A 27,343-nucleotide genomic window follows, 5' to 3' on the forward strand; every position below is an offset into this window, starting at 1 on the left:
AGTAAGAAAGTCAAAGGAAAATTAAGTGAACAAATGTCAGAGTCATGACTCAAGCCTAGGCATTCCAAGTCTAAAACCTGCCTTCTTGTACTATACCACACTTACCCTGTCTCAAATTCCCTAGAAAAAGAACAGTCTTTATTTTTGGCAACTGAAAATATATTCCAATGTCCATCAGTGAAGTTTAGTTTGCTTACTAAAGAACTTATACATGGAGATACACAAATTCTGTGTAATGAAATGACACTACCTACATTCATGCCCCTAATATTGTGGAGAAATGGACTTGTAGGTAAAGGGGAGATTTATTTATCTTACAAAGGGTTTATCTTTTAATTCTCTAAATCTTTAAATCAATGGTTCCCAAATTGGAACTAGAGTCTACTGCTAGGCTAAGATCAAGATCCCCATCCCAACTCAAAATGAGAAAATATGGATAAGGGAGTACGTTTTTCAAAAAGCAAAAATGTTGCTTCAAAGGCCTATCCATTTTTCAAAGATTAGAAAATTTTTCTTATTACATATTCTTTATTTTATGGGATGATGGTGATAGAAAATGGTAATTGGTTTTATTTTTTAATACCCTTTCTTAGAAAAATAGAATACTTGCAAGGTTATGTCTACTCTAAAATAAATAAATAAATGTTTTGATTTATAGGTTTATGACATCCAAAAGTCTGAAAAATCACTGCTTTCAATCAATAAGATATATGTTGATGGCTTCTGAATCCAACACTGGAAGCCATACTGCCAAAAGATATATAAGATGCATAAGAAACTTCCCTTACCCTCATGAAGCTTATATTCTAATCAGGGAGACAAGACACACATAAAACAATTAGATAGCAAAACAAGACAGATTATAACAAGTAATCAGCTTAAAATTTGACATTTTCATGTATCAAAAGTGTTAAAATGTACATACCCTTTGACCCAGCTATTCCACTTCTAGGAATCTATTCCTAAAGAAACAATCATAGATGCATGGAAAGATGTATGGACAAAGATATTAACTAGGTATTACTTATAATGGTAAAAAAATTAGAAACACTTTCAATGTCCAATGATAGGGAAATGGTTAAGTAAGTATGCTAAGTAAACATACTTAAATATGTTCATATTCTACACAACACTTAAAAATAGTTTATATTTCTATTTATTAACATGACAAAACATTCACAGTACATTGCAATGAACAAGTTGTAATATTGTATTGGAGTATGATATTTTAGTAAAGAAAAAAGTGTATATATTCACGAAAAAATACTGGAAGGATATACATCAAATTTTAATTGTAGTTTATCCTTGGGAGGTTTATTATGAGTGATTTTGATTTTTTTCCCTTTTGTGCTGGTCTTTATTTTCTAAGCTCTCTCACTGAATAGACATTACTTTGGACTAAGAGAAAAACAGTACCATACTACTTAATTTTTTTAAAGTATGATAAAAAATACTGGAAAGAAACATACAAAAGAGTTAATAGTGGTTATGATTGGGTTGGGATAATCACCCTCTTATGTGTTATCTGAAAACTTTATAACATATTACTTTATATGCCATTTGAAATCTAAAACTACTTTAGAATACCACTGAGGAAATAGCACTGAAAATTACTGAACCAAAGCTGTAATCAAAGATCCTTTTTTGGGCTGGGGTGTAGCTCAGTGGTAGAACTCTTGCCCAGCACGTGCAAGACCCTAAGTTCAGTCTCCAGCACTGCAAAGAAAAAAAAGATCCTTTTTAAAAATGTTTTCTGAGCTTCTTTCAAACATTTTTGGCATATTTCTCTCTCACAACCAACATAACTGTCATGGTCAAGGGCTAATGTTGACTCTATGCAGGTTATTCAGGCAAGGTGTACACTGACTTTGAAACCCACATTTTTTCTTTCTCAAAGAGCAGGAAAAAAGGTAAACCAACAAAGAGCAGGATAGCACTAACACCATGTGTTTACTCTTTTTTTTATTTTTTCAGAAACACATCTTTTCAATTTCATATATATTCCTAGTCTGAACTTTTTGTTCATTAATGTCTTCATTCTTAGTTTCAAACTGCCAATCTTCATTAGTTATTGCTTGCAATCTTCATCAAAATGAAAAACACAATTTCTTCAATGATTTCATGAATATTTTATTTTTTTCTAGTTTTTAAATTGTTTTTCTTCTTTTAGTAAGTTTACTTCACCATAAAGACAACATACAGAGTCAGTGAGTGGATCAAAATGGTAATTGAGCACATGCAAGCAAACTCAGCTTCCCCCAATCTCATAAATAACACAAAAGTCATTTAAAAAATCCATAATCAAAAGAAAGCAAGAAATGCCCTTGGTAGACTAATACTAGGAGGAATCACTAAAAGATGAAAAGCTGATAGAATCAGACCAAAGGAGGAAACTATAGTCCGACACACCCAGAGTAAAAGGTTAGGACAAGTGGTAGAAGTCCCAGGGTAAACTAAGCCCAGAGGCGGAAGAGGTAGGAAAAGGCAGGAAAAATTGAAACAATTTACAAAATTTACAGCACAACTAGTTGAGGGTAACACAGAAGTTACACAGCAGATTAACCCTTCCCACCATTTACCTGTTTGAGCCAAGAGATGTAGAATAGAGGTATTTGCTCCCAGATGGGAACAGTAGCAACAGACAACAGGAGTACTCTCCGGGTAAGAACAAGGAGTATGAACACTTGGATCAGAGACAGAACAGAGCCCTATGTGAATATTAACAATTAGGCAGAAAAAAGGACAGCTATGCTAAAGAAGACTGGCAGTTGGTACCCTTCATCTCATCAGATATTCAGTGTGCCCTCTCATCCATTCCTACAATCAGTGGGGACTGATTACAATAGATAGATGTGACATTCACAGGAGGGCTAACAAGGGCTCTCCAATAAGGATGAGTGAGTGTAAACCCAAAATCCAAATGTGAAAAAGTAGAAAGTATTTAAAAAGTAAAGATACCAAAGAGAACAGAACACTCTATCAAAATTTCCAAGTGCTTTTTTTTTTGGTACTAGGGATTGAACTCAGGGGTATTCAACCACTGAACCACATCCTCAGCCCTTTTATGTATTTTATTTAGAGACAGGGGCTCACTAAATTGCTCAAGCTGGCCTCAAACTTGCAATATTTCTGCCTCAGTCTCTCAAGTCACTGGAATTACAGGTGAGTGCCACGGGCACCGGGCGTAGTTCACTGTTTTTTTGGGAGGTTTGTTTGTTTGTTTGTTACTGAGGTTTCAACCCAGGGGTGCTTAACCACTGAGCTACATCCCCAGCCCTTTTTATTTTGAGACAGGATCTCACTTAATTGCTTAGGGCCTTGCTAAATTGCTGAGGCTGGCTCTGAATTTGCAATCCTCCTGCCTCAGCTTCCTGAGCCGCTGAGATTACAGGTGTGGCCATCATGCCCAACTTATCTATTGTTTTTTGACAAGGGTGACAAGATTATTCATTGGGGAATTAATCATCTTTTCAACAAATGATCCTGGGACAACGAGATATACTTTTAAATCCAGAATTCTAAACCTACCCAAACTCTTGTTCACCAATAGGAGAAAAAGACATTTTGGATGTGCAAGGACACAGAAGTTTGTTTCCCTCAGAATTACTCAAAAATTACACAATGGTACACACTTGTAACCCCAACTACATGGCGGGGTTGGCGGGGAGCACTAAGGCAGAAGGATCACAAGTTCAAGACCAGGCTGGGTAACTTAGTGAGAACTTGTCTTAAAATATAATAAAGGGCTGGGGATGTAGTTCAGAGGCTGAAGGCTCCTAGGTTCAGTCCCCAGTACTATGGTGGGGGTTGGGAGAGTTCAAAGATATCTATATCTATATGGACAGATATAGATATATAGATATACAGGTATAGATATACAGATATGTATGAAATAAAAAAAATAATCCAAGAATAACAAGGCACAAGAAAAGAGTAAGCAGAAAAACCTTCAAGTCTAAATAAGCACAGATAAGGTGGAGCAGGGAGAAAGAAAAAACTTTGTATTAAAATTCAAAACTCTGATTCAGATGATATCAATAGAAATAATTGTAGGATTATAAAGAGGGGTTTTGAGAAGGGAAAGCAGAAGAATGTTAAAGACTTTGCATTCAGAAAAGAATGTAGATAGTGATGATACAGGCTTTAGTAGAAAAATACAAATTTTATTTTTTTAATTTTTATTTAATTTTTTTAGTTGTAGATGGACACCTTTGTTTTATTTATTTATTTTTATGTGATGCCAAGGATTGAACCCAGTGCTTCACACGTGCCAGACAAGTGCTCCACCACTGAGTCACAACCCCAGACCCAGAAAAACATAAATTTTAGAATTGTGTAAAACATTTCAGTGGTGAGCTCTTCAAAGTATTTAAGGAAGATACAATACATATCTTACACAAACATTTTCAAGGAATAAATAAAGTCATTTACGAGACTAGTATATCCCTGATATAAGAACATTAAAAATTATAGGTCAATATCCTTTATAAACATTTGCACAAAAATTCTAAACAAAATATTAGTAGATCAAAGTGAAGTTACATAAAAAGGTTAGTATGTCATGAGCAAATAAAATTTATTCCAAGAATGTAAGACTGATTTAACACTCAAAAATTAATCAACGTAATTCAACGCATTAAGAGAATAAGGAGAAAAACCATATGATAATCTCAATGGATACAGAAAATGCTTCTGATAAAATTCAATACTAAGTAAACTAAGAAAAAAATTTCTTCAACCTGGTGAAAAAACATCATTAACCTATAGCAGACATTATAAAGTAAATACTGAACACTTTCATAACTGGAGATCAGAAATCAGGCAAGAATGTTCACTTCTCTCCAAAAAGAGTACTGAAAATTCAGGCTAGGGTTATAAGGCAAGAAAAGGAAAAAAATAGAAAGACTAAAGATTAGAAAGAAGGAAGTAAAATTATTATTTACAGATGACATCATTTCTTAAATAGAAAATCCAAAAGAATCTACAATTAGAACCAAGAAGTAAATTTAGAAGGTTTCTGGATACAAAGTTAATATCCAAAGATAAAAGTATATTCCTCTAAACTATCAACAAATAATTATGAAATGAAAATTTTAAAGTGTTATTTATACCATCAAAAGCTACAAATAGTAAAAAGTATCATGCCTATGAATAAATTTAACAAATAATGTGTAAGATCTCTACACTGAAAATTACAAAATCTTTTTTTTTTTTGTACCAGGGATTGAACCCAGGGGCACTTAACCACTGAGCCACATCCCTTTTTATCTTTTTTTTTTTTTTTTTTTTTTGAGACAGGGTCTCCCTGAGTTGCTTAGAGGCTTGCTTAGTTGCTGAGGTTGGCCTTGAACCTGCAATCCTCCTGCCTCAGCCTCCCAAAGTCACTGGGATTAAAGGTATGCCCCACTGCACCTGACTGAAAATTATAAAATCTTGCTCAGAGAAATTGAAGATCTAAGTAAATGGTGCCTCTACACAGAGAAGGAAAAATTTTTATTTCTTTTTGCCTTATAAGGCCCATTCTCTCAGTTTCTAAAATCCTGTAACTGGTTGATCTGGTAACCATCCTCCTACATAGCTGGACTTCATTACATCCTTATAGTAACTGCTATGTTCACAGATGAGTCTATCCATTCCTCAATATAAATTCATTCTATAAATGTATATTGAGTGCCTATTATATGCAAAACAAAACAGTGTCTTTGGACACAATAATGTGAAAATGAATATGGTTTATGGATGATAGTGATGCTAGTATTCAAAAGGACTACACTATTGAGGGCCAATTTCTAAATCAATTGACCTGAGTCACTAAATGTCTCATTCTATAGGGCCATGAAGGTACATGCAAAAGTCAGCTAATTCTGAGTTTAAAAAACCAGAAAAATTACTTTTTGCCAAATACAGTTTCATCAGAACTAATTAGGTACCATATATTCATCAGAATGGGTAAAATTTTAATAGTGGTAACATTAAATGTTGGTGAGCAAAAAGAAACCGATGGGTTAACATTGCTGGTAGAAACATAACATGGCATATAGCTACTCTGAAAAAGGGTATGGCAGTTTCCTACAAAACTAAATGTGTGCTTACCACACAATTCGGGGATTACACACTTGGGCTTATCCCAGAGAAGTGAAAATTTATGTTCACACAAAAATCTGCATACAAATGTTCACAACAGCATTATTCCTAATAGCCAAAACATGAAAAGAGCCCCAACAACCTTCCATGAATGAATGGTTAAGCAAACTGTGTTAACTCTATAAACTACTGATATCTGAACAACTTGGATGGCTCTTAAGCAAATTACACTGAATGAAAAAAAGTCAATATGAAAAGGTTACACATGATTTTATTTATATAACATCGTTGAAATAACATAATTATACAGACGGAGAACAAGATCAATAGTCACCAAGAGTTTGCCAAGAGAAGTGGCTATGGCTATAAAAGGATAACACGAGGGAGCCTTGTGATGGAACTGCTCTATGTGGTGATCACACAAATACACAGGAAAAAAATGTACAGAACTCAACACAAACACACACAAAGACATGCACGTAAAACTGATGAAATCTGAGTTAGGTCAGTAGACTGTATCAATGTCAATTTACTAGTTGAGTTAATGTATAATGTTAACAAGATGATATTATTCCGGGAAACTGGATAAAGGATATAAGGATCTCTCAGTATTATTTCTTAAAACTTCATGAGAACCTATATTATCTTAAAATAAAACGTATAAAAACCAAAATGAATTTAAAAGGCAATGATGTGGATATAAGATAGATTACATTTAAAATGATTTATCTAAAACAAACATTATGATAACTGAACTATTGATAGAGAACATGATCAAAGAATTCTCACTTAGGAGGCTAGCCATGTGGTATGACTACACAATCCAGCATCTATAAAGAATTTCAAAAGGGAAGTAAATTAAGAACATATTCAGAATTCTGCAGAGTTGCACTGATTGCTCCCTGTATAAGAGCTCCAGGCTAAGTGTCTAAGTGGGGCTAAAATCCAGCCTTCACTTTACTCCCCAATGTACCCATGGGACAATGTCTACTGAGAAGAGGCATCTTTTTTAAATTTTATAATGGCAGATTTTGGGTAAGCATGACCCACTTGTTAAATAAATAGCATAAATGAATAAATGAATTTTAGAAGAATCAACATTTATTGAGTATCTATGCCTAACACATATACTCATTTTTAAATTTCTACCTTTCACCTTTCAACACAAGAAAATCTGAACCCATATCTTATTTACTAAGATATGGGTTGAGCTTCTTTCATGTAGAGTCTTCCTTAGGAGGCCACAGTTCCATCTAAAGTCCTTTTTAAAACAAAATCCTACCCAAAAAAAGTGCAAACTAAAATACAAATTATAAAGCTAAATCGCCCTGTGTTCTGATTTGATTAGTCTCAAGTGCATACCTTTATAGTACTGTTAGAAGTACTGTTAGTTTTATGAGAAAGACACTGTTAGGAAACTAAGGCACAATGAGATTAAAACATTTTGCACACTTAAGTAGCAAATGAAAAATTTGGAATTCAAACCCATGCACTTTGAACTCTTAACTACTATACAATAACACTCTTAGTCAATGCAATTTGGGGCACTGAAAAGATATGTCTAATAGAGGCACTTAATACTTGTTAAATGAATGAATGAATGAATATATATATATATATATATGTTAAGGCAGAGAGTCTCAATAATAAAGGTGTAGTCTCAACACCCCAAAGAAGTTGCTCTTCCCTTCTAAAATTCTAGTATTATCCCCATTATACTATATCACTGCCTCATTAAAAACCAAAACCATAATAAATCATTGTAACTAATAGAATAATGGTAATATTCCCCATCCCTTGGGTTTTTAGGAGTTAAGAAATGGATTAAGAACAACTGTCGTGGTAGCTTGAACATGCATTCTAATGCCTTTATAAATCTTCTAGCTAGGATGTGAATAGCTGTTGACTACTAACTCTCTTCTCTGGTACTTCCCTAACACAAACACAGGAAATAGAACTTTCAGAAGTTACTAAGGCAAAGTGACTATTTATTTGCCCCATCAGACATGCTCTCTCTTCTATCTTTAGCCACACACTATAGATATTTATTTTAAACATTCTATTTTATGCATCTATTTATAAACTACCTCAAATAATTTTATTAAGAGAGGAATAAATGGATAAACGAATGGAAACTGCTGGTTCTCCCTTTCTCTGTTGCTTGTTATCTCTGTTGTTCATGAACATTCTCAGTCACAGCTGACTGAACCTTTCCCCTGCTATGCTGCAGTCTTGCTTTCTTCACTTCATTCTCTCGCCTCCTCCAACACTACTTGATTTTTGTGGAAAAATGTAGGCCTGTCATAGGACTTCTTTCCTTCTACACATATGAAGCAATCATAGCATATTGAGAGATATCTTTGAATCTTAAATTATTCTTTATCATTTTGATTTATATTTGTTATTCAAATATCCCTTTACTAAAAAATTAGTCTCATTAGTTGAGGAGTTTTTGTCTTTGGGGGAGCGAAGAGGCACAGGCAGATGTGATATTGAAACTACTCATCTCTACAAATGCCTGAATTCTCAGCTAGACTCTTCTGTAGAAATAAGCTGAACCTTTACATATTTATATATATATTAATCAGAAAGTATTATAATTCATAAACCTGTGCTAGATTAAAATATTAAATCTGAATCTAATAAACATTAAATTCCTCAGAGCACTCTGATTTAAAATAGTGTCATCACATTCTTAATGTTTATGAATGACTGCCAAGGCTTTGAAATACATTTTGAAATAAAAACTCCACCCTTTGGCCCAGTTTAATCTTTTGTTAGGAAGAATTAACTGTATATGGTTCATGAATCATATGTGTACTAGATAGTCGCCACAGCTCTAAAAATTCTACAATCCTTAAAGGAATCACAAATATGCCAAGATCCTTATAACTACCTATTTGCAATGTTTCTAAGACATGAGATTAGCTAACTTGTTGAGAGCTTATTTTAAATAATAAATAAAATAAAAACAAAAAACAGTTTGCCAGGTCCACCCCATAGGACTGGCATATTAACTTTTGGGAGGGTAGTATTAGGTTCTGTTGAAACTGGGGGAAAAAAACACACATATATATATATCACATATATACATCTATCATTGTCTCTCTTTGTAGAAAAATGCATATATATTCACAAATTTTTACATATGCTACAATGAGTTTATGAAGAACATCATGAACTCACTGAACTCATTGAACTCTTTGAACTGACAGACCTCAGGTTTAAAAAAACAAAAAGATGGCACAGTGGCTCACACCAGTAATCCTACCAGCTTGGGAGGCTGAGGCAGGAGGATTGCAAGATCAAGGCCAGCCTCAGCAACTCATCAAGACCCTGTCTCAAAATCTAAACAGGGCTAGGGATGTGGCTTAGTGGTTAAGTGTCCCTGGGTTCAATCCCTGGTACAAAGTAGTAGTAGTAGTAGTAGTAGTAGTAGTAGTAATAAGAGAATTTAGACTCTCAGTGTTATTGTGGAAGTAGGAATAGACATTTCATTATACATCAGAAAATACAATGAGGAGGAACATATATAAGTTAGAGTTGAATTTAGGGCAACCCTTTGTAATAATTAGAGCCTACAAAAAATCTGACAGCCCTCTCTACAAAATAGTGGGTAGCTGTTATTCTTAAAGGTTGAAATAAGTAAACCTCTTTAAAATAGAAGTTAAAAAAAAGATTAGGGCTTTTATAGAAAGATTTATCACACTGGATGGAAGATCTGACAAAATTACTTCTAAGGTCTTTTACAATTTTAACACTTTATGACTCAAAAAAGTTTTAGAAAAGGGGAAAATAAAAGATAACCGTTTATTCTAAAACATTTTTTACTGTATTTGTAAGATTTTAAAATAAAACATCTGCCTGCATTTGTACTCTCTATGCATCTGTGAAAATGTGCTTACCTTGAAATATAGACTTTAGCCATAGAATCCATTTTGGTTTGGGTTGTTTTCAGTCCTCGAGCCCTATACATAATAAGCATATGCTCTACCACTGAGCTACATCCCCAGTCTCTGATTTTCTTACCTTTTTATCTCCAGCAAAACTTCATATAAAAAAATAAAATGAGTACAGAGTAAACCTGCTAGAAAATTAGCCAGTCTCTTTAGTAATGACTATATATTTGGTACTCATATGGAAACAAAAACTTATACTAATAACCCACTCAGGGGTTCAGAATACATTATCTGGTCTTTTGTTGCTTCTGGGTACTTGAGTATCCAGAGGATCACCTTTCTCTCTGAAAACAACCTTGAAAAAAAGACTAGGTGCTCAGTGAGTATAGGTGTAGAATACTAAATAGGAAATCCAGATTTTTAAATTTATATATTATGACAATGTCTTTTGAACCAAAATTTTGCAACCTCCCTCCTTTAAAGAATAGCAGACATGCCTACCTCTCTAGAGTCACTGGATCCAACTCCCTATTTCTGCAAGTGCAACTACTAAGTAGAAGAAAATCTGCAAATTCCAACTGATAAATGATTGTATCTAAAAGTATTATTTATTACTTATGCAGCTATTAAAATTGAAACTAGAAAAGTAACTAATGTTGAAAGTGAAGTCACAAATGTTCTTTATGAACTCACTTTCTCTTCTTTCAGGTCACCATTTTCTGCTGGGAAATGCAATACTTTACAAGAGAATACCCTAGACCTGACCAAAGGCAATGAGAACTTGTCCAGGATTAAATCCTGTGAAAAGCAATGAAATAGTCACTATTTAATAGCAATTTTTTTTTTTTTTTTTTTTTTTGGGTGCTGAGGATTGAACCCAGGGCCTTGTGCTTGGCGAAGCAAGCACTTTACCAGCTGAGCTATCTCCACAGCCCAAAAACAAATTTTTAACTTCTGATATTTTAAAAACTTTAAAAGGTGTAATTATTGAAAAATAAGCAGAATTCATAATAATTCTGTTATGAAAAAAGCAAAGAGTCAGAATATCTTCAATGTAAAACTAAAAATATGTCAAATATGATGCCGTGCACTATAATACACAACTGTAATTCCAGCTACTTCAGCGAGGAAGTCAATCTGGGCAACTCAGTGAAACCCTCAAAGAATAAATGAATAAAAAGGACTGTAGATGTAGGTCAGTGGTACAGTGACCTGGGTTCAATCCCCAGTACTGCAAAAAAGAAAAAAATATATGAAAACCACCAAACTAGACGTGATTTCTAGGAAGTCATCTAAATGGAGTATTACATTCAGGTAATACTATTTTTTCAGCTGGGTGCAGTGGCCTATACCTGTAATCCTAGCTACACAGGAGGTTGAGGCAGGAGGATCTTACGTTCTAGGTCAGTCTGGGCAACATATTAACACTCTATTCCCACCCACTACAAAAAGAAGAAGAAGAAAGAAGAAAGAAGGAGAAGGAGAAGGAGGAGAAGGAGAAGAAGAAGAAGGAGAAGACGAAGGAGAAGGAGGAGAAGGAGGAGAAGGAGAAGAAGAAAAAGAAATATCTATCATTTACTCTCAAGTAAGAATTTCAAAAGATAACATTTCATACTTACATTGCAGCATTTAAGTGTTTTTTCTATAAATTCACAGGCAAGTTTGACTTAAAATCACAATTTATGTCCAAAAAATTTTTTCCACCATTTCCAGCAACTCCAAAAAGATTTTTTTGTTTTTGGTACAGGGTATTGAACCCAGTGGTGCTTAACCACTGAGCCACATCTCCAACCCATTTTATTTTTTGAGACAGAGTATCACTAAGTTACAAAGCTGGCTTCAAACTTCAGTCCTCTGGGCTCTAACTCTCAGGTCACTAAGATTGCAGGTTGTGTGCCACCATACCTGGAACCCCCCACATTTTTAATGTAATTTTAATAAGCTACATTCCTGAATTATTTTCTATGTTTCATATGTGTGTGTGTAAAAGCTAAATATACTTTCTCTCACTCTAACATATCAAGTTCAGTATATACATTCGAAATTTCATATTCAAGTTTGTACATGTTTTTAAGTAATTTGTTTTATGTGACACCAAGATATTTGTGGTTAGCATTTGATCAATTACACATCTGGTTCAAATTAATTGAGCTGACAGTTTGTTAATGAAACCATATGGCAAGGAGCTACTGTGTGTAAAAAGGGAAACAACTCAAGAAATAGCATCATTCAACTCCAAAGATTATTATAATCTCATGCTTCTCTTTCTTTACTCTGTAGTCTTACAGACAATTCGATGTTCATATCTTAGATAAAGCCTGAAGCAAATTTAAAGAGGAATAGAGAATACAAAAGGAAAGAAGCTGGGCTCAGTAGTCTATACCTGTAATCCCAGTTACTGGGGAGGCTGAGGCAGGAAGATCCTGAGTTCAAAGCCAGCCTCAACAACTGAGTAAGGCCCTAAGCAACTCAGCAAGACCCTGTTTCTAAGTTCAAGGCCAGCCTTAACAACTTGGTGAGACTCCCATCAACTTAATGAGAACTTATTTCAAAACAAAAGAAAGACTGGGCATGTAGCTCAGTGGTAAAGGGCCCTGTTCAATCCCAGGCATCAAAAAAGAAAAGAAAAGAATAAGAAAAAAGAAAAGGGAACAGAGAAGAAGGCAGCAGAGTGCAACTACTGTACAAGGACTTTAGAACCACACAAACATAAGAACTAAAAGACAAGCTGGATGAGAAAGTTGAGTAAAACAAAGGGATAAATATGTTTTAAAGTTCTATAATCTGAAATACACTTTTAAAACACAGATATTAAAGGGCAAGTTGTCAGTATTTATCACCATGCATTGCAGTGATATTTTTAAATAGCAGAAACAAGAAATAATCTAAATATCTATCAACTGAGTGGCTGGTAAATTATAGTACATCCATATAACACAATACTTTCAGCCATGAAGAATGAGATAATTATAAATGTGCTAATGCAGAACAATTCCCAAAATACATTTTTAAGTTTAAAAAAACGATATAGAAAGAATACCTAAGGTACTCTAATTTGTTTAAAAATAAAGGTAACACATGCATATGAATACATATATAAATTATAGTTTTGTAAAGATAGACCAGAAACTCTAACAGATGATACTTCTGGGGACAAAGACTAGAGAACAAGGGATCTCAGATGGAACAGACACATCCCCCCTTACATACTATATGATTTTACCATGTTTACATAATGTCTTTCAGTTTTAAAAAACTGATGAAAAAAATTTTAGGGGGTAAACAGGATGAATTCAATAACAGGAAGTCATATTTACATATTTAAAAGAACATTACCTTTAAGTTTTACAAGTTGCCCAGTGTACAAGGTAAAGACTAAAGATACTAAGGTTTTAAAACCACTAAAGTCATTTTTTAAAAGGAGGGGAGGTGGCCTTAAAAATAGATGAAGGAGGCTGGGCACAGAGGCACACATCTGGAATACCAGCGGCCCAGGAGGCTGAGGCAGGAGAAGCAAGTTCAAAGTCTGCCTCAGCAACTTAGCAAATCCTTAAGCATCTTAGCAAGACCCTGTCTCAAAGTAAAAAATAAAAAGGGCTGGGGATGTTGCTCAGAGGTTAATGCCTTTGGGTTCAAAATGCCCTGGTACCAAAAAAATTAAAAAAAAAAAAAAAAAAAAAAAAAAGAAGAGGGAGGCCAGGCATGCAGGAGGTCAGCCTGGGCAATTTAGCAAGACCCTGTCTCAAAATAAAAATTTAAAAGAGCTGGGGATGTGGCTCAGTAGTAAAGCACTTGCTTGGCATGCATGAAGCCTGGGTTCAATTCCCAACGCCAACAAAAACAAGGTATACAGGCTATTAAAAATTAGGCTGGGGGCTGGGGAGATAGCTCAGTCAGTAGAGTGCTTGCCTTGCATGCACAAGGCCCTGGGTTCGATCCCCAGCACTGCAAAAAAAAAAAAAAAAAAAAAAAAAAAAATTAGGCTGCATTTCTAAATTCAAAATTATTTTGTCAGTTGTCATTTTGAAAATCTGAATATATTTTCCTATGCTATAAATAGTTAATGTATCTGAGTAAATCTATAAAAGCCTACAGTAATAACCTACAGTACTGACCTATTAGTAATAGAGTCCACCATTTTAGAACTTTATCTTCCTCAAGTTTTCAGGCATATCTGACAAAGTGACTTCTCCATCTTTCCTGAAATACTTTCTTCTCTCAGCATCTATGAAACCAAGGAGTCTGGGCCTTTCTCCTGTCTTACTGAAGTCTTTTGCTTGCTTCTCATGTCCTTCTCAATTTCAAGAGTTATAGTTTTATGCATAATTTTTAAAAAATCACCCTTGATGATCTCATCCAGTCCAACAGTTTAAAATATCATCTGGATGCTAATAATATCAGATTTTATATTCAAGCTTCCACATTTCCCTTGAGTCTGGGTTATATGAAAATTGCTACTGGTATCCTCTACTTGGAGGTCAAGTAGGCATCTCAAGCTTAACAAAACTAAAACAAAAATCTTGACTTACTCCCATAATCCTGTTCTATTCAGTCATTGCCATCTCATATAAGGACACTATCACCCATCTAATTGCTCAAGACAAACCTTGGGAGTCATTGTGATTCTTCTCATTCATATTTCACGGAAAATTCTGCTAATGTTACTTTCAAAATATATTTCATATTCAACCACTTCTCACCACCTATACATTGTATCTTAGTCCAAACCACCACCATCTTTTTAGAATCCCACAAGTCTCCTAAATGGCCTCCATGCTTCATCTTCATCATTTGCTACAATCCATTCACCATCTAGCAGCCAGAGGAAGTTTTTAAAAATGTAAATCAGGGCTGGGGATATAGCTCAGTTGGTAGAGTACTTGCCTTGCAAGTACAAGGCCCTGGATCAAGAAAAGCAAGAGAGATATCAATGGACCACACACCTTTACAATAAAGAAATATGACAATAAATATCACAATAAATATTACAATAAAGAAAGATCACAAATTTCAGTTTCAGACCAACTGAACACAAGGGGTATAAGTACATGGCACTTAAGAGAGATTTTGGCAGAATTTTAAAAGGGACATGGTATATGAATGAAATTTTAAATTATGGATTTGGAAGAGAACACCTCAAATAAGCTGTAAAGAGAATAGTAGGGACATAGGTCCAAGATCTGAGAACTCTTAATGCATAAAAGTCTTGTAGAAGAGCAAGAGCTAAAAGAAGACCAAGGATGTGAGGTCAGACATATAAAAAGAAAACCAGACCTGATACCAGGGAAGCCAGGGGGAAAGGATGTTACATAGTAAAAAGAGATCAAGTCAGATGGAGATATTAAAACATCCACTTGATTTGACACACATAAGTTATCTGTGACACACACAAGTAATGCAGAGGGTATGACAAATGAAGACAGCAATTCTAGGCAATGCTTTCATGAATTTGGCTGTACAAAAGAGATCAGAGGAGGAAAAACTCAAGCAAGCTCAAATGCTACAGGAAAAATTCAGTGGAGAGAAAGAGGTTGAAAATATTGAACAAGAAAGTAATTATAATGTAAATTTTCTGAAAAAGCAGGAGGAAATAAAATCAAGGCAAGATGGAAGGATGGCACAACAATTTATGATAATATGCAACATAAAATTGTACTTTTACTTTTCTTAGTGCTAGAGATTGAACTCAGGGCCTCACACACTCTAAGCACAAGTTCTACCATTGAGTAATACCCTCAGTCCCTAAAATTGCACTTCAAAAATTTTGAGAGTATTTGGAAAAGCCATGTAAACACTGTATGTACTAAATTCCAAGGTAAGAAATAAAATAGATTTATGTAATGTAAAATAACTTAAGCTGCATTCTCTTTCAAGGATAACTGTAGACATTAACAATTACTAACTCATCCAATTAATATTTAATAAAAGTTTGCCACAAGTTATGTGGTATTCACAGAAAGGAAGACATTATTTTTTGCTTTAAAGAACATATAACTAGTAAGCAGATAAGCCCCCCAAAAATAATTGTAATTCAGGGTAAGTACCGTAATCTTTTTGTGGTGCTAGGGATTGAACCCAGGGTCTTGTGCTTCAAGGCAAGCACTCTACCAACTGAGCTATAGCCCCAGCTCCATACTATGATCCTTTTTATAAACAAAACAAAGTGAAGGCCTAAAGAAGAGGCAGAATACTGTGGGTTTTCTTTCTTTCTTTTTCTTTTTGCAGTGGCAGGAATTGAACCCAGGGCCTTGTGCATGCTAGGCAAGTGCTCTACCACTAAGCTACTCCCCAGCTCCTAGCATGGGCTTTAACGTCTAGTGGACTGGGTGTGAATCCTAAATCTGACATCTATTAGCTACAGAGCTAAGTTTGAGCAAGTTAGGGAGCTTCTCTAAGTCTCAGTTTTCTCTTCATAAAAAGGTAAAAGTTATTTACTTCACAAAATAATGAGGATTAAATAAGTTAATGCTTATAAAATACCTCAAAATAGAGCTTCAGTAACTACTCAATAAACTACTTGTATTAAAAGAGAAATGACAAAATATGCTGTATAAATTGAAAGGACTTGTGGGTGAATCTTGGAAGACAATTAGGAGGATGGCACTCTAATTGCAAATTCTTCTATGTAGATGAAATATAAAATGAAAGACATAAGCCAGTTATAGTGGCACACCTGTAACTCCAACTACTTGGAAGAATTCCAAGTTTGAGGCCAACCTTGGAAATAGCTAGATCCTGTCTCCAGGTAAAATAAAAGGACTGGGGATGTAGCTCAGTGGTAAGTGCTTGTCTAGTATGTGCAAGATCCTGGGCTCAATCCCCAGTACGGCAGGAAACAAAAACATAAATGATAAGGTTGGAAAGATAGAAAGGGACAAAGAAAAGAGTTAGGGAAAGGAGGAAAAAATCAACAAATCTTTTTGACTAAGCTGGATAAGACGTGAGTAAAAGAAAGGAATCTAATATGATTCCCAGGTTTCTGGTTTGACTCACTAAATTGATGATGTAGCCATTAAAACATTAGTCAGGAATAAGAAGCAGAGGAAGAACAGGTTTGACAGGAAACACAAAATTGTTTTCTGGACATACTGGATTTAAGTACTTATCAGTCTTTTGGTGGAAATATGTAGTGGCCATTCATTGGCCAACAAGCCAGAAGAGAAATATGAGTTGGAAACATATTTGGGCATTATCAGGATATTAATGATATCATTCAGGGAAAATAAAAGAGTAAGAAGGAAAAACAAACAAATGAAACAGATACACTGTTGGATTCCATTATGAAGAGGCAGATAAAGGAAAATGAATGGGAAGTTGAAGAGATAAAAAGATAACTAAGAAGCTAGGTGCAGGGTTGGGGTTGTGGCTCAGTGGTAGAGCGCTTGCCTGGCATGTGTGGGGCACTGGGTTTGATCCTCAGCACCACACAAATAAATAAAGGTACTGTGTTCATCTACAACTTAAAAAAAATTTTTTTAAGTTAAAAAAAAAAGAAGCAGCAGCTAGGAGCAGTGATGCAAGACTGTAATCCCAGCAGCTCAGGAGGCTGAGGCAGGAGGATCACAAGTTTAACATAGTGAGGCCCTCAGCAACTTAATGAGATCCTGTGTCAAAATAAAAATAAAAAGGGCTGGGGATATGGTTCAAAGGTTGAGCACTCCCGGGTTCAATCCCCAGTACCAAAATAATAATAACAATAATAATAATAATTAATATAATTAAATTAAACCCACACAATTAACAAAAAGATACCTAAGAGCTCTTTATAAGTGGGAATTTTGTCTAATTACAGTGTGATCCCAGGGTCCAGAAAAGGAAGTAGATAAAATCAAATTCTAGAGAAATTGGTTGGGATGAAGACAAGAGGCATCTACTGGATTAAAGAAGAGCACCTGAGTGGAAAGATGAGACTTCAAGTAAGCCTATGATCTTCTTTGTTGAAGAGAAGATATCAAAGAAATTAAAGCAACCGACAAAGTCTGTTCTGTCTGAAAGCTTGTCTATGAAGAGAGAAGTAAAATAGGTTATCAACTAGAAGAAAAAACAAAAGATCATACATACTGAAAACTTGAGGAGAAAGATTCCATCAATAAAATAACAGAAAACATAAACAAGCCTCGTTATGTATTGAACAGTTTTAAGAGAATCTCAAGCTCCTATTGTGATATGCAATTATTTATATGGTATTCAGTAATTCACTAATAAAGAATTAAAGGAAAATAAAATATCAACATGTTGATATACTATGGATAATTTCCCCTGGTTTCAGTTTTTCTATATTTTTCAGATTTAGTAATGAGTTTATATTCCTTTTATAGTAGTGGTGGTAGGAAGTGGGAGACAGTAAGCTTTACCAAAATTAATAACACCTCAAGAGTTAGTAAGAGATTCTAACACAAGGAAGATAGACAAGAGAAAGAAATTAGGCATGCCTGTAATCCCAGAGACCCAGGCTAAGGAAGGAGGATCACAAGTTCGAGGCCAGTCTCAGCAACTTAATGAGACCCTAAGCAACTTAGTGAGATCCTGTCTCAAAATAAAAGGGGTTTGGGGGTGCAGCTCAGAGGTAAGACACAACTGGGTTCATTCCCAGGCTTCCCTGCCAAAAGAAAAAAAAAAGGGGTGGTGGTGGTGGTGAATATAAGCAGTCAGAGAGCAGAAAGGAAAAGAAAGAGAAAAATTCAATCAATACAGAAATGAAATCTTTATTGGAAGTAACACAAAAGAAGTGCATACACTTTTGAAAATAGTAAGGGACATGGACAGTAAGATTGAAAAAAGCAAGCAAAATATCAACAGACTCTGAAAATAGAAAATGCTGTTGAAAGAAATTAAAGAATATCTTCATAAATGGAGAAATATCTCATGTTCATGATCAAAATGGCAATATTTTCCAAATAGATCTAAAGATCCAATGCAATTCCTATCAGGAACTCAACTGATTTCTTTGTATAATATAACAAGATGATTCTTAAATTTATGGGGAATTCAAAGTACTCATAATAGCTAAAATGATGCTTTAAAAGAAGAATAAAATAGTAAGATTCATAATTCCTAATTTTAAAACTTACTACAAAGCAATAATAATTGAGGCAGCATGGTACAGGCACACAAGTACACATATAGAACAATGGAATACAATCAAGAGTCCAGAAGTAAACTCATGCTTTTAAGGTCAACTGATTTTTCACAAGGGTGGCAAGACCATTAGAAGGGAAAAGAAAGAAGATCTTTTGCTGGAACAATTAGATAGGCAATTGGGATAACCTTACACATCATGCCAAATATAAAAGCTAATTCAAAATGGATCAAAGACATAAATGTAACAGCAAAACTATAAAACTCTTAGAGAAAAACATACGGATAAGTCTTTGTGACCTTGTATTTGGCAAAGGACTCCTAGGACACCAAAAATATGAGCAACAAAAAAATGCAATGCTATACTAGACTTCATCAAAATTAAACTCCTTTGTGCTTCAAAGGACACAATTAAGAAAAAGAACCGCAGAATGGAAGAAAATATTTACAAATTATATACATGACAAGGGACCTGTACCTGAATATATAAAGAACTCTTGTAACAACAAAACAACCTAATTAAAAATTGGCACAGGATCTGAATGGACATTTTTCCAACAAGGAAATCATCCACACTTACAAACAGCCAGCAAGTGGTTAATATCAAGATGCTTAATATCATTAGCCACAAGAAAAACACAAATCAAAAACCACTATGAGGACTGGGGACACAGTTTGGTGGTAGAGTACTTGCCTCGTATGCATGAGACCCTGGTTAGATCCCTAGTACCACAAAGGAAAACCACCACAAAATAAACCTATAAAAAACTAAAGGAAGGATTTAAAACAATGAAAGAAAAGTGTTACTAAGAGAAAAAATAGAACCAAATTTTAAAAATCTAAAATCTGATTATAAAAAGGTCAAGCCTCACATATGTAAAATAAGAAGTGATAATAATAATCACAGACATATGAAATTTTTTTTTTAGTTGTCAGTGAACCTTTATTTTTTATTTACATGCAGTGCTGAGAATCAAACCAGTGCCTCACACATGCTAGGCAAGTGCTCTCCCACTGAGCCACAACCCCAGCCCTGCAATTTTTTTAAAATCATAAAAGAATACCTTGCTCAACTTCACACAGTTTTGAAAATTTGGATGAAATGGATAATTTTCTAGGATACTATGAATTATCAAAGACTCTCCCAAACTTAAAAATTGTAAGCAGCTAAATTATCATAGAAGTAGATATAATTATCCAACAGCTACTACTGCCTCCCACAAAAAACACAAGGGTCAAACGATTACAAAGGGACTTTAACCAAACCTTTAACTTTAAAAACATTTAACCAGAGAGGGGGTGAAAAAACACAGAAAAAGAAAGCTCTGAAATAATTTCCATGAAAACAGCATAATCCAACAAAAATAAAAGAAAACTAAAAATAGCAATTTAGGTTACAAGGAGTGACGTAAAATTTCTCAGTTTAGCAAAGGGAACCCAGCAGCACATTTAAAATAGTAATACACTGTGACAATGCAGTTCATTCAGGAATGCAAGGATATAGTTCAGTAACAATAAATCCCTTAGAACAATTCAATGCAAAAAAAAAAGGAAAAAAATTACACAATAATTCCCATAAATTGTGAAAAGGCATTGGAAAAATTCCATTTAAAAAAAAGAAAACTTTTAAATAACGGTTGGGGGGCTGGGGAGATAGCTCAGTCAGTAGAGTGCTTGCCTCATAAGCACAAGGTCCTGGGTTCAATCTCCAGCACCGCAAAAATAAATAAATAAATAAAATAAAATAACGGTTGAATACTTTTTTTTTTTTTTTTTTGTGGTGGTGCTGGGGATTGAACCCACGTTCTTGTGCATGCTAAGCAATCACTCTACCACCTGAGCTATGTCCCTAGCCCCCGGTTGAATACTTTTAACATGATAAAAATACAAGCACTTCAATTCAAAGGTAGATCTAGATCTAATCTTAACATGAAAGCAGTAAAAGCATCCTACAGAAGTCAGGAAAAAAAGTCTACTAGTATCTTATTTAATATTTTTGAAATGAAATAGCCAAATCAATTTGACAAAAGAAGGAAATAAATATAAAAACTGGAAAGATTAATTATTATTTGATATGATATGATTATTTAACTGCCATTGTTTTTATTTAGAAAAACAGCTCGGAAACCGTTACACATAATATCAGAATTCCAACAGTATAAAATTAATACTCAGACATTGGTAGCCTTGAAAAAAAAGATAAAAAAAGAAATTGGTAGCTTTCCCATATTCCAAGAATCATATAAACGGTAACAGAAGTAGAAATTCCACTCACAATAACAACAAGGAAAAGGCTGGGTGTGGTACCATGCCTGTAATCCCAGTGATTCCACAGACCTGAGGATCCCTAGTTCAAGGCCATCCTCAGCAACACTCTCTCTCTCTCTCTCTCTCTCTCTCTCTCTCTCTCTCTCTCTCTCTCTCTCTCTCTCTCTCTCCCCCACACACACACACACACACACACACAAGTGCTGGGAGGGTAGCTTGGGGCTGCAGCACCCCTAAATTCAATGCCAAGTACCAAAAAAAAAAAAAAAAAAAAGACAAAAAAACAAATAAGAAGAACAAAAATGATCAAGTATCAAAGAATACATGTATAAATATGTGGAGGAAAACTCACAAAACCTTAAATGTTACTGAGGAAAGAGGGATAGTGGCACATGGCTGTACTCCCAGCACTCGGGAGGCTGAAGCAAAAGGAACACTTGAGTCCGGGGGTTTCAGACCAGCCTGGGCAACCTAACAAGATGCCTCATTAAAAAAAAAAGTTATTAAGGGATGCAAAAGAAGACTTGAAGAGAAAGAAATGAACATATACCCTGTCCCTGAACTTGAACCTCAAAACAATATTAACTATTTCTGAATCAATCTATAAACATAATGCACTATCAACAAAATATCCACAGAGTAACCAGGTGTAGACTTATGCCTGTGGTTCCAGTACTTAGGAAGCTAAGGCAGGAAGATTATTTAAGCCCAAGAACAACACCAGTCCAGCCTGAGCAACATAGTGAGACACCATCTCAAGGAAAAAAAGAAAAATCAGGATGCGGGGGGCATGATTACCTAAGTCTAAGTTTTACTGGAAAATAAGAAAAACTATTCAATCCCCAGCACGGCAAAAAAAAAAAAAAAAAAAAAAAAAAGGAAAATAAGAAAAACTTCTAGAACTAGAACTCTGAGAAGTAGAATAAAGTTCAATAATAGGAATAAAGTCTCCCTATAGACAAGATTTCAAATGAGTAGGAAAAAGTGAGATCATTTAATATAGGATACTGTGATAACAGGGTAGATATCTGAGAAAAAACAAGAATATTCATTTTAATTTTTAGAAATAATATTGGAATGGGGAAGATCTTTCTTATGATGCAACACTTTAAAAAGTGAAAAACATTGATAAATTTAATTACATTCTCAAGTTTCTGCTGAAAACATACACAAACAGGGTTAAAAGACAAATGAAAAACTCATGTAAAATATCTGCAACACATATTAAAAACTAAGAAGAATTAATTTCCTTAAAACCTAAGAGTTCCTGTAAACAACAGAAAGCATTTCAGAAAAAAAAAAAAAATGAACAGAAAGCTGGGCATGGTGGCACATGGTTGCAGTACCAACTATTCAGGAAGCTAAGGCAGAAGATCACCTGAGCCCATGAGTTGAAGACCAGCCTGGGCAACACAGCAAGACCTCATTTCAATCCATCAATAAGTAAAATTTCCACTTAAAACAAAAAAAAGAAAAATGGACAAAAAAATATAAAGAGACATTATAAATAAAGGCAAATATGGCTTTTATACTCATTGAAAAGATGGATAAGAAAACTATTAAACTGGTTTATTAAAAAAAAAAAAAAGGAAGAAGAAAGAAAGAAAAGGTTCAACAACCACTCCATTATCAAGGGAACAAGGAAGCCACCAATGTTCTTAAAACTGACTGTGGAACACAAACTGGCACAACCTCTATGGAGGGCAATTTGATGGTATCTTATCAAAGTACTCTCTTCTGACCCAGCAATTGTACTTCTAGGAATTTATCCTAAAGATAGACTCAGGGCTGGGGTTGTAGCTCAGTGGTAGAGCACTTGCCTAGCAAGTATAAGGCACTGGGTTCCATCCTCAGCACCACATAAAAATAAAGAAATACATAAAATAAAGGTATCGCGTCCATCTACAACTAAAAAAGACAGACTAAGACTAATGTGCAAAATTCTATACATACAGGCACATTCATTGTATCACTATCTGTATTGGCAAGACTGTTAATATTTTAAATGCCCATCCAAACAAAGAAATCTTAGTCTTTCTACCTAGACCAGTGTGTGTGTGTGTGTGTGTGTGTGTGTGTGCGCACACCCATTCCGGAAAATACACAGGAAATTTATCATTGCTTATTTCTAGGGAAGGAAGCCAATTAGCTAAGGTCGAATGTAGAAAGAAAACTTGCCTTTTACCATATGTTATTTTGTACCATTTGAATCTTATACATTACTTATTACTTCGGTATTATTATATTTCACAGCTTTACAAATTGTTATATTTTTCCTCCTCTTTGCTAGTATTCCAGTTCTTATGTTGGCCATGATGTTTTAACTGTTTTCTCAACTAATATATTTCATTTAATCAAACTCACACAATTAAATTATAATAGGAACATGGATTCAAGTGCCCCATGATTTCCTTGCTCCTGAGCTTCCTCACTCTCTGCATACTATTCTACAAAAAGCACTGCTCCCTGTTCTTTTCTGAGTACATAGAGATTTTTAATTATCCAGGACTAAGAAGCTATGAATTTCCTAGTCTATGGGGCAAATACATAATCACCACCGTATTTTATATAGGAGCAGAAAGGCAAGGAGGGTGCTCAGTTTCACAAAATATTATTTGTGCTTCCACAATGGATGCAGCGTCTACACAACTTTACGTGTTAAAAAATTTGATTTTATTTTTATCTGCTTGTCCAGTTAGTGGGGCTATAGGAACTAAACCTTCAAATGAATTGATCAAATTCACTAGACACCAGCATCTTATACATAACGCAAACATACTTGGAATTTTCAATTATACATGTATATGAGTGTGATGTATTCGTATGTGTATAACTGTATATACACATAAATAATATGTATGTATGTATGTATGTATGTGTATAAATATGTATATATATTTATCCCTCTCAAGATACTGGTGTGCTGTATGAATTGGAAGGCAAGAGTAGAAGCAGGGAGATTGCTTAGAAATCTACTGTGGGAGACTTAAAATGAAGGATGACGGCAACATGGCACTTGAGAAATTACACCTGAAATGCAAGGGAAAAGAAAATCTTAGCAAGGGTACCCAAGTTTCAGGTTTGCATAATTCGATGCATAAAGATGTTATCACTGAAAAGGAGTTAGTACACTCCAGGAAGACCATGTTGTTTTGTTTCCTGGAGAGCTGGATATAGGGTAAAGATGCAGAAAGGAAGAAAATGGGTTCTTCCAATGCGTAGAAGTCTTGGTAGAAAAGGATGAGAAATGGAAAATGGGACTAAAAATTAAAGGAGACTGAAAGTTACCTACAGTAACTTAAAGCAAAAAGCTATATACCTCCAGCGTCGGCCATAAAACAGGCCTAGACATTCCTACTCTTCCCCACCACCTAAAATGCTTAGAAATACCTCAAAATAGAATACAAAGAAAAAATAAGAAGGTTGAAAATGTAATACCTTGGAGAATAAAGTATTAGTATGAAAGAATTTCAAAGTATATATTGAGAGATCAGGTATTTCCCAATTTTGAGAATGAAGAAAAAACGGCCATAGGGAAGGAGGAATGAGGTGTCAGCTAGGGTAAAGCAAGCAGAAAGAAGAGACTGATGACCCCACTTCACTAATTTTCACAGTTTAGGCACGTTTTATCTTTACCTCTGGACAAATAGCTGTTCTTGGCCTTGTGTGCTAAGGGAATGCAGAAATAGCTCCACACCTAAGGCCTTATCTGAAATCATGGCTTCCACTGCCCTCAGGTGGTGGCAGTGAGGAAGTGCACCAACCATGTTCTAAGAGACCTGATGCCCACTTTAAATAAACTGTATAATAATTAATCCATGACTGTAGAACTACAGATTGCAGTAGTAGAGGGCAAACTGGTAATAGTCCTTGCCCTGAGAAGATATTGATCTTCTAAGCTAAAACGCTCAAAATCCAGGTTTTGTTATTAATTTGAAATAAGTAAAAAGATTTCTCCTTTTTTCTTTTCCATGTTAAAAATTACATATGTGGCAATTCTGGATGCCCAATCTGATACATCACTTCAAGTTCAACTCCTGGTATATTATATATTTGACTATTAACAAGTGCGTCAATTTAATTTTAATTGCACAGAGAAATGGAATAATGTACATTTCTAGCACACATCAATAACACTATCACAAACATAGGCAACTGTCTCTTGAAATGTGTGAAATTCCCTTTGTTATCTTCGAATTAGTCAAATAATTTTTGACTACACCGAAGTACAAGGCACAGTAACAAACAACTGAAAAACCACCATGTTCTCAAAACCCATCAGCAAAAGAAACACATCATAGATATAATAAACTTCAACATGATTCACAAAAAATATGGTGAATGATTAAAGACAACATTATTCCTAACAGTTCTCTTCATGGTAAAAATAAGCTTGCCCAATATAACATTTGACGTTTTGTGCTTATTTAATTCCCTAACTTCCTACTATTATCCTGAATATTCACTTACAAATATACCTCTTTAAACCTATCTACATACATGTAATAACTTGATCTGGTTTTGTTTTTTTTTAAACGTTTCAATTCAAAGGTAGGGTGCTGCAGGCCAGAATGAGAAATTATTACATTGGGTACATTTTTCCAATTCTCAGTTGTTCTTATGGCATAGACAAAGCAAAATTTTGTCACTATGTATAGTCTTGATTGTCGTTTTCCTCCTTTAAAATCTACACACTATTATTCGTTCTATCACTGGACATTCCAAAATATTAAGAATTCAACTAGTTTTCCCTAATCCTCTTGGTTCTTTCCCATACGCTCCCTAGACAACAACCCCCCCACACCCCATACACACACATACTCCTTTCTTCCGTTTCAGAATACCTAACTCTTACATGGGTGCTTTTCTGTAGTGTGTGTGTGTGTGTGTGTGTGTGTGTGTGTGACAAAGTCACTCCTTGTAATGCTCTTCCGTCTTTTTCCCTTAATTTAACACTCTTTTTGACATCATTTTCCACGGCTAGGCGCCAAAGTCTTTCTTCCACAAGATCGAACTGCGGAAAGGGAAGAGACTGGGAAGCGAGTAAGCGAAACATTTGGGAATGTCAACGAGACAGTGGGTCTCTCTTTTGGAAGGAAGCATAACTGTCCGCAGAAAGCTTTCAACAGAGCAAAAATACTTTTCTTCGTTGTGCTCCGGTTCCCTCCCTGACCTCAAAGACACCTTTCCTTTTCTTTGATTCCCAGTCTCTTTGCTATGCGTGGGGCCTCCCTTTCCTTCTCCCAAGGAAAAGAAAGCCAGGGAGAAAAGACAAGGCAGCAGTCACCTTCCCGCCGCACCCGCAAGCTGTCACGACCCAGTCCCACAACTCACCTGGCAGGTGCGGCCGCCCGGAGAGTTGCACGAAGCGGTTGAGCTGGCCAGTCCCCCGACCCCCGCTGCCCCCACTGCCCCCGCCGGCCCCGCTACCTCCGCCGCCACCGCCGGCCGCTCCTCCTCCCCTCCGGCGGTTCCTGTCCCATCCCTGGGCGGCCGACATGACCCGCTAACGACTGCCGCAGCCTGGTCCCGGCAGTCCCTGACCCGGCGGCACCAGCGGAGCCTTCTTCCTGGGCTCCTCAAGAGACCCGGGAGACAGGGAAAGGGGGAGCGCCCGGTCTCACCAGCGGCCAATGACTAACAACCTTGGTGACAGACAGCCAATGGGAAGCCGCCTTCTTGGTAGGTGGAGGGAGGCGGAGAGAGACGTGGTAACCATAGCTATGGCTAAAAAAAAGTGTGGAGAGAGAAAGGCAGAAGCAGCCACTCATCAATCGCATCCACCGCGCTGAGCAAGCCCGCGTCGCCGCGACTCCTGCGGGATCAGGCGAGCCAATCGAAGCCCGAATGAACGAGGCCACGCCTGCCGAAAGGCTCCGAGAGACGGCCAGTACCCCAGACATGTTTAGGACGCAGGAACTGTGCCGTAATCATTGCATTCAGAAGCAGGCTATGCACATGACACACATATTTGTGGGCGATACAGTTTGCTGCCAGCTTTACAGAAGAAGAGC

The 27,343-nt window shown here is 35.7% G+C and overlaps 1 protein-coding gene across 4 annotated transcripts in view; it reads right to left on the reverse strand.

Moving 5' to 3' along the window:
* The window catches only part of Klhdc10 (kelch domain containing 10), a 61,110-nt gene extending 34,194 nt beyond the window's left edge, over window positions 1-26,916 (reverse strand). For 2 of the 4 annotated variants that reach the window (XM_047561944.1, XM_047561943.1), the window contains exon 1: window positions 26,760-26,916. In XM_047561944.1, coding sequence (XP_047417900.1) covers window positions 26,760-26,829 — 70 coding nt within the window. In that variant the 5' untranslated portion in view covers window positions 26,830-26,916. Of the gene's footprint in view, window positions 1-26,663 lie in introns of all 4 variants that reach the window. The other 2 variants (XM_047561942.1, XM_047561941.1) reach the window with 1 other exon arrangement.
* Window positions 26,917-27,343: the final 427 nt, after the last annotated feature.

This window comes from Sciurus carolinensis, chromosome 8 (assembly GCF_902686445.1).
Source record: "Sciurus carolinensis chromosome 8, mSciCar1.2, whole genome shotgun sequence".
Taxonomy (NCBI): Eukaryota; Metazoa; Chordata; class Mammalia; order Rodentia; family Sciuridae; genus Sciurus; species Sciurus carolinensis.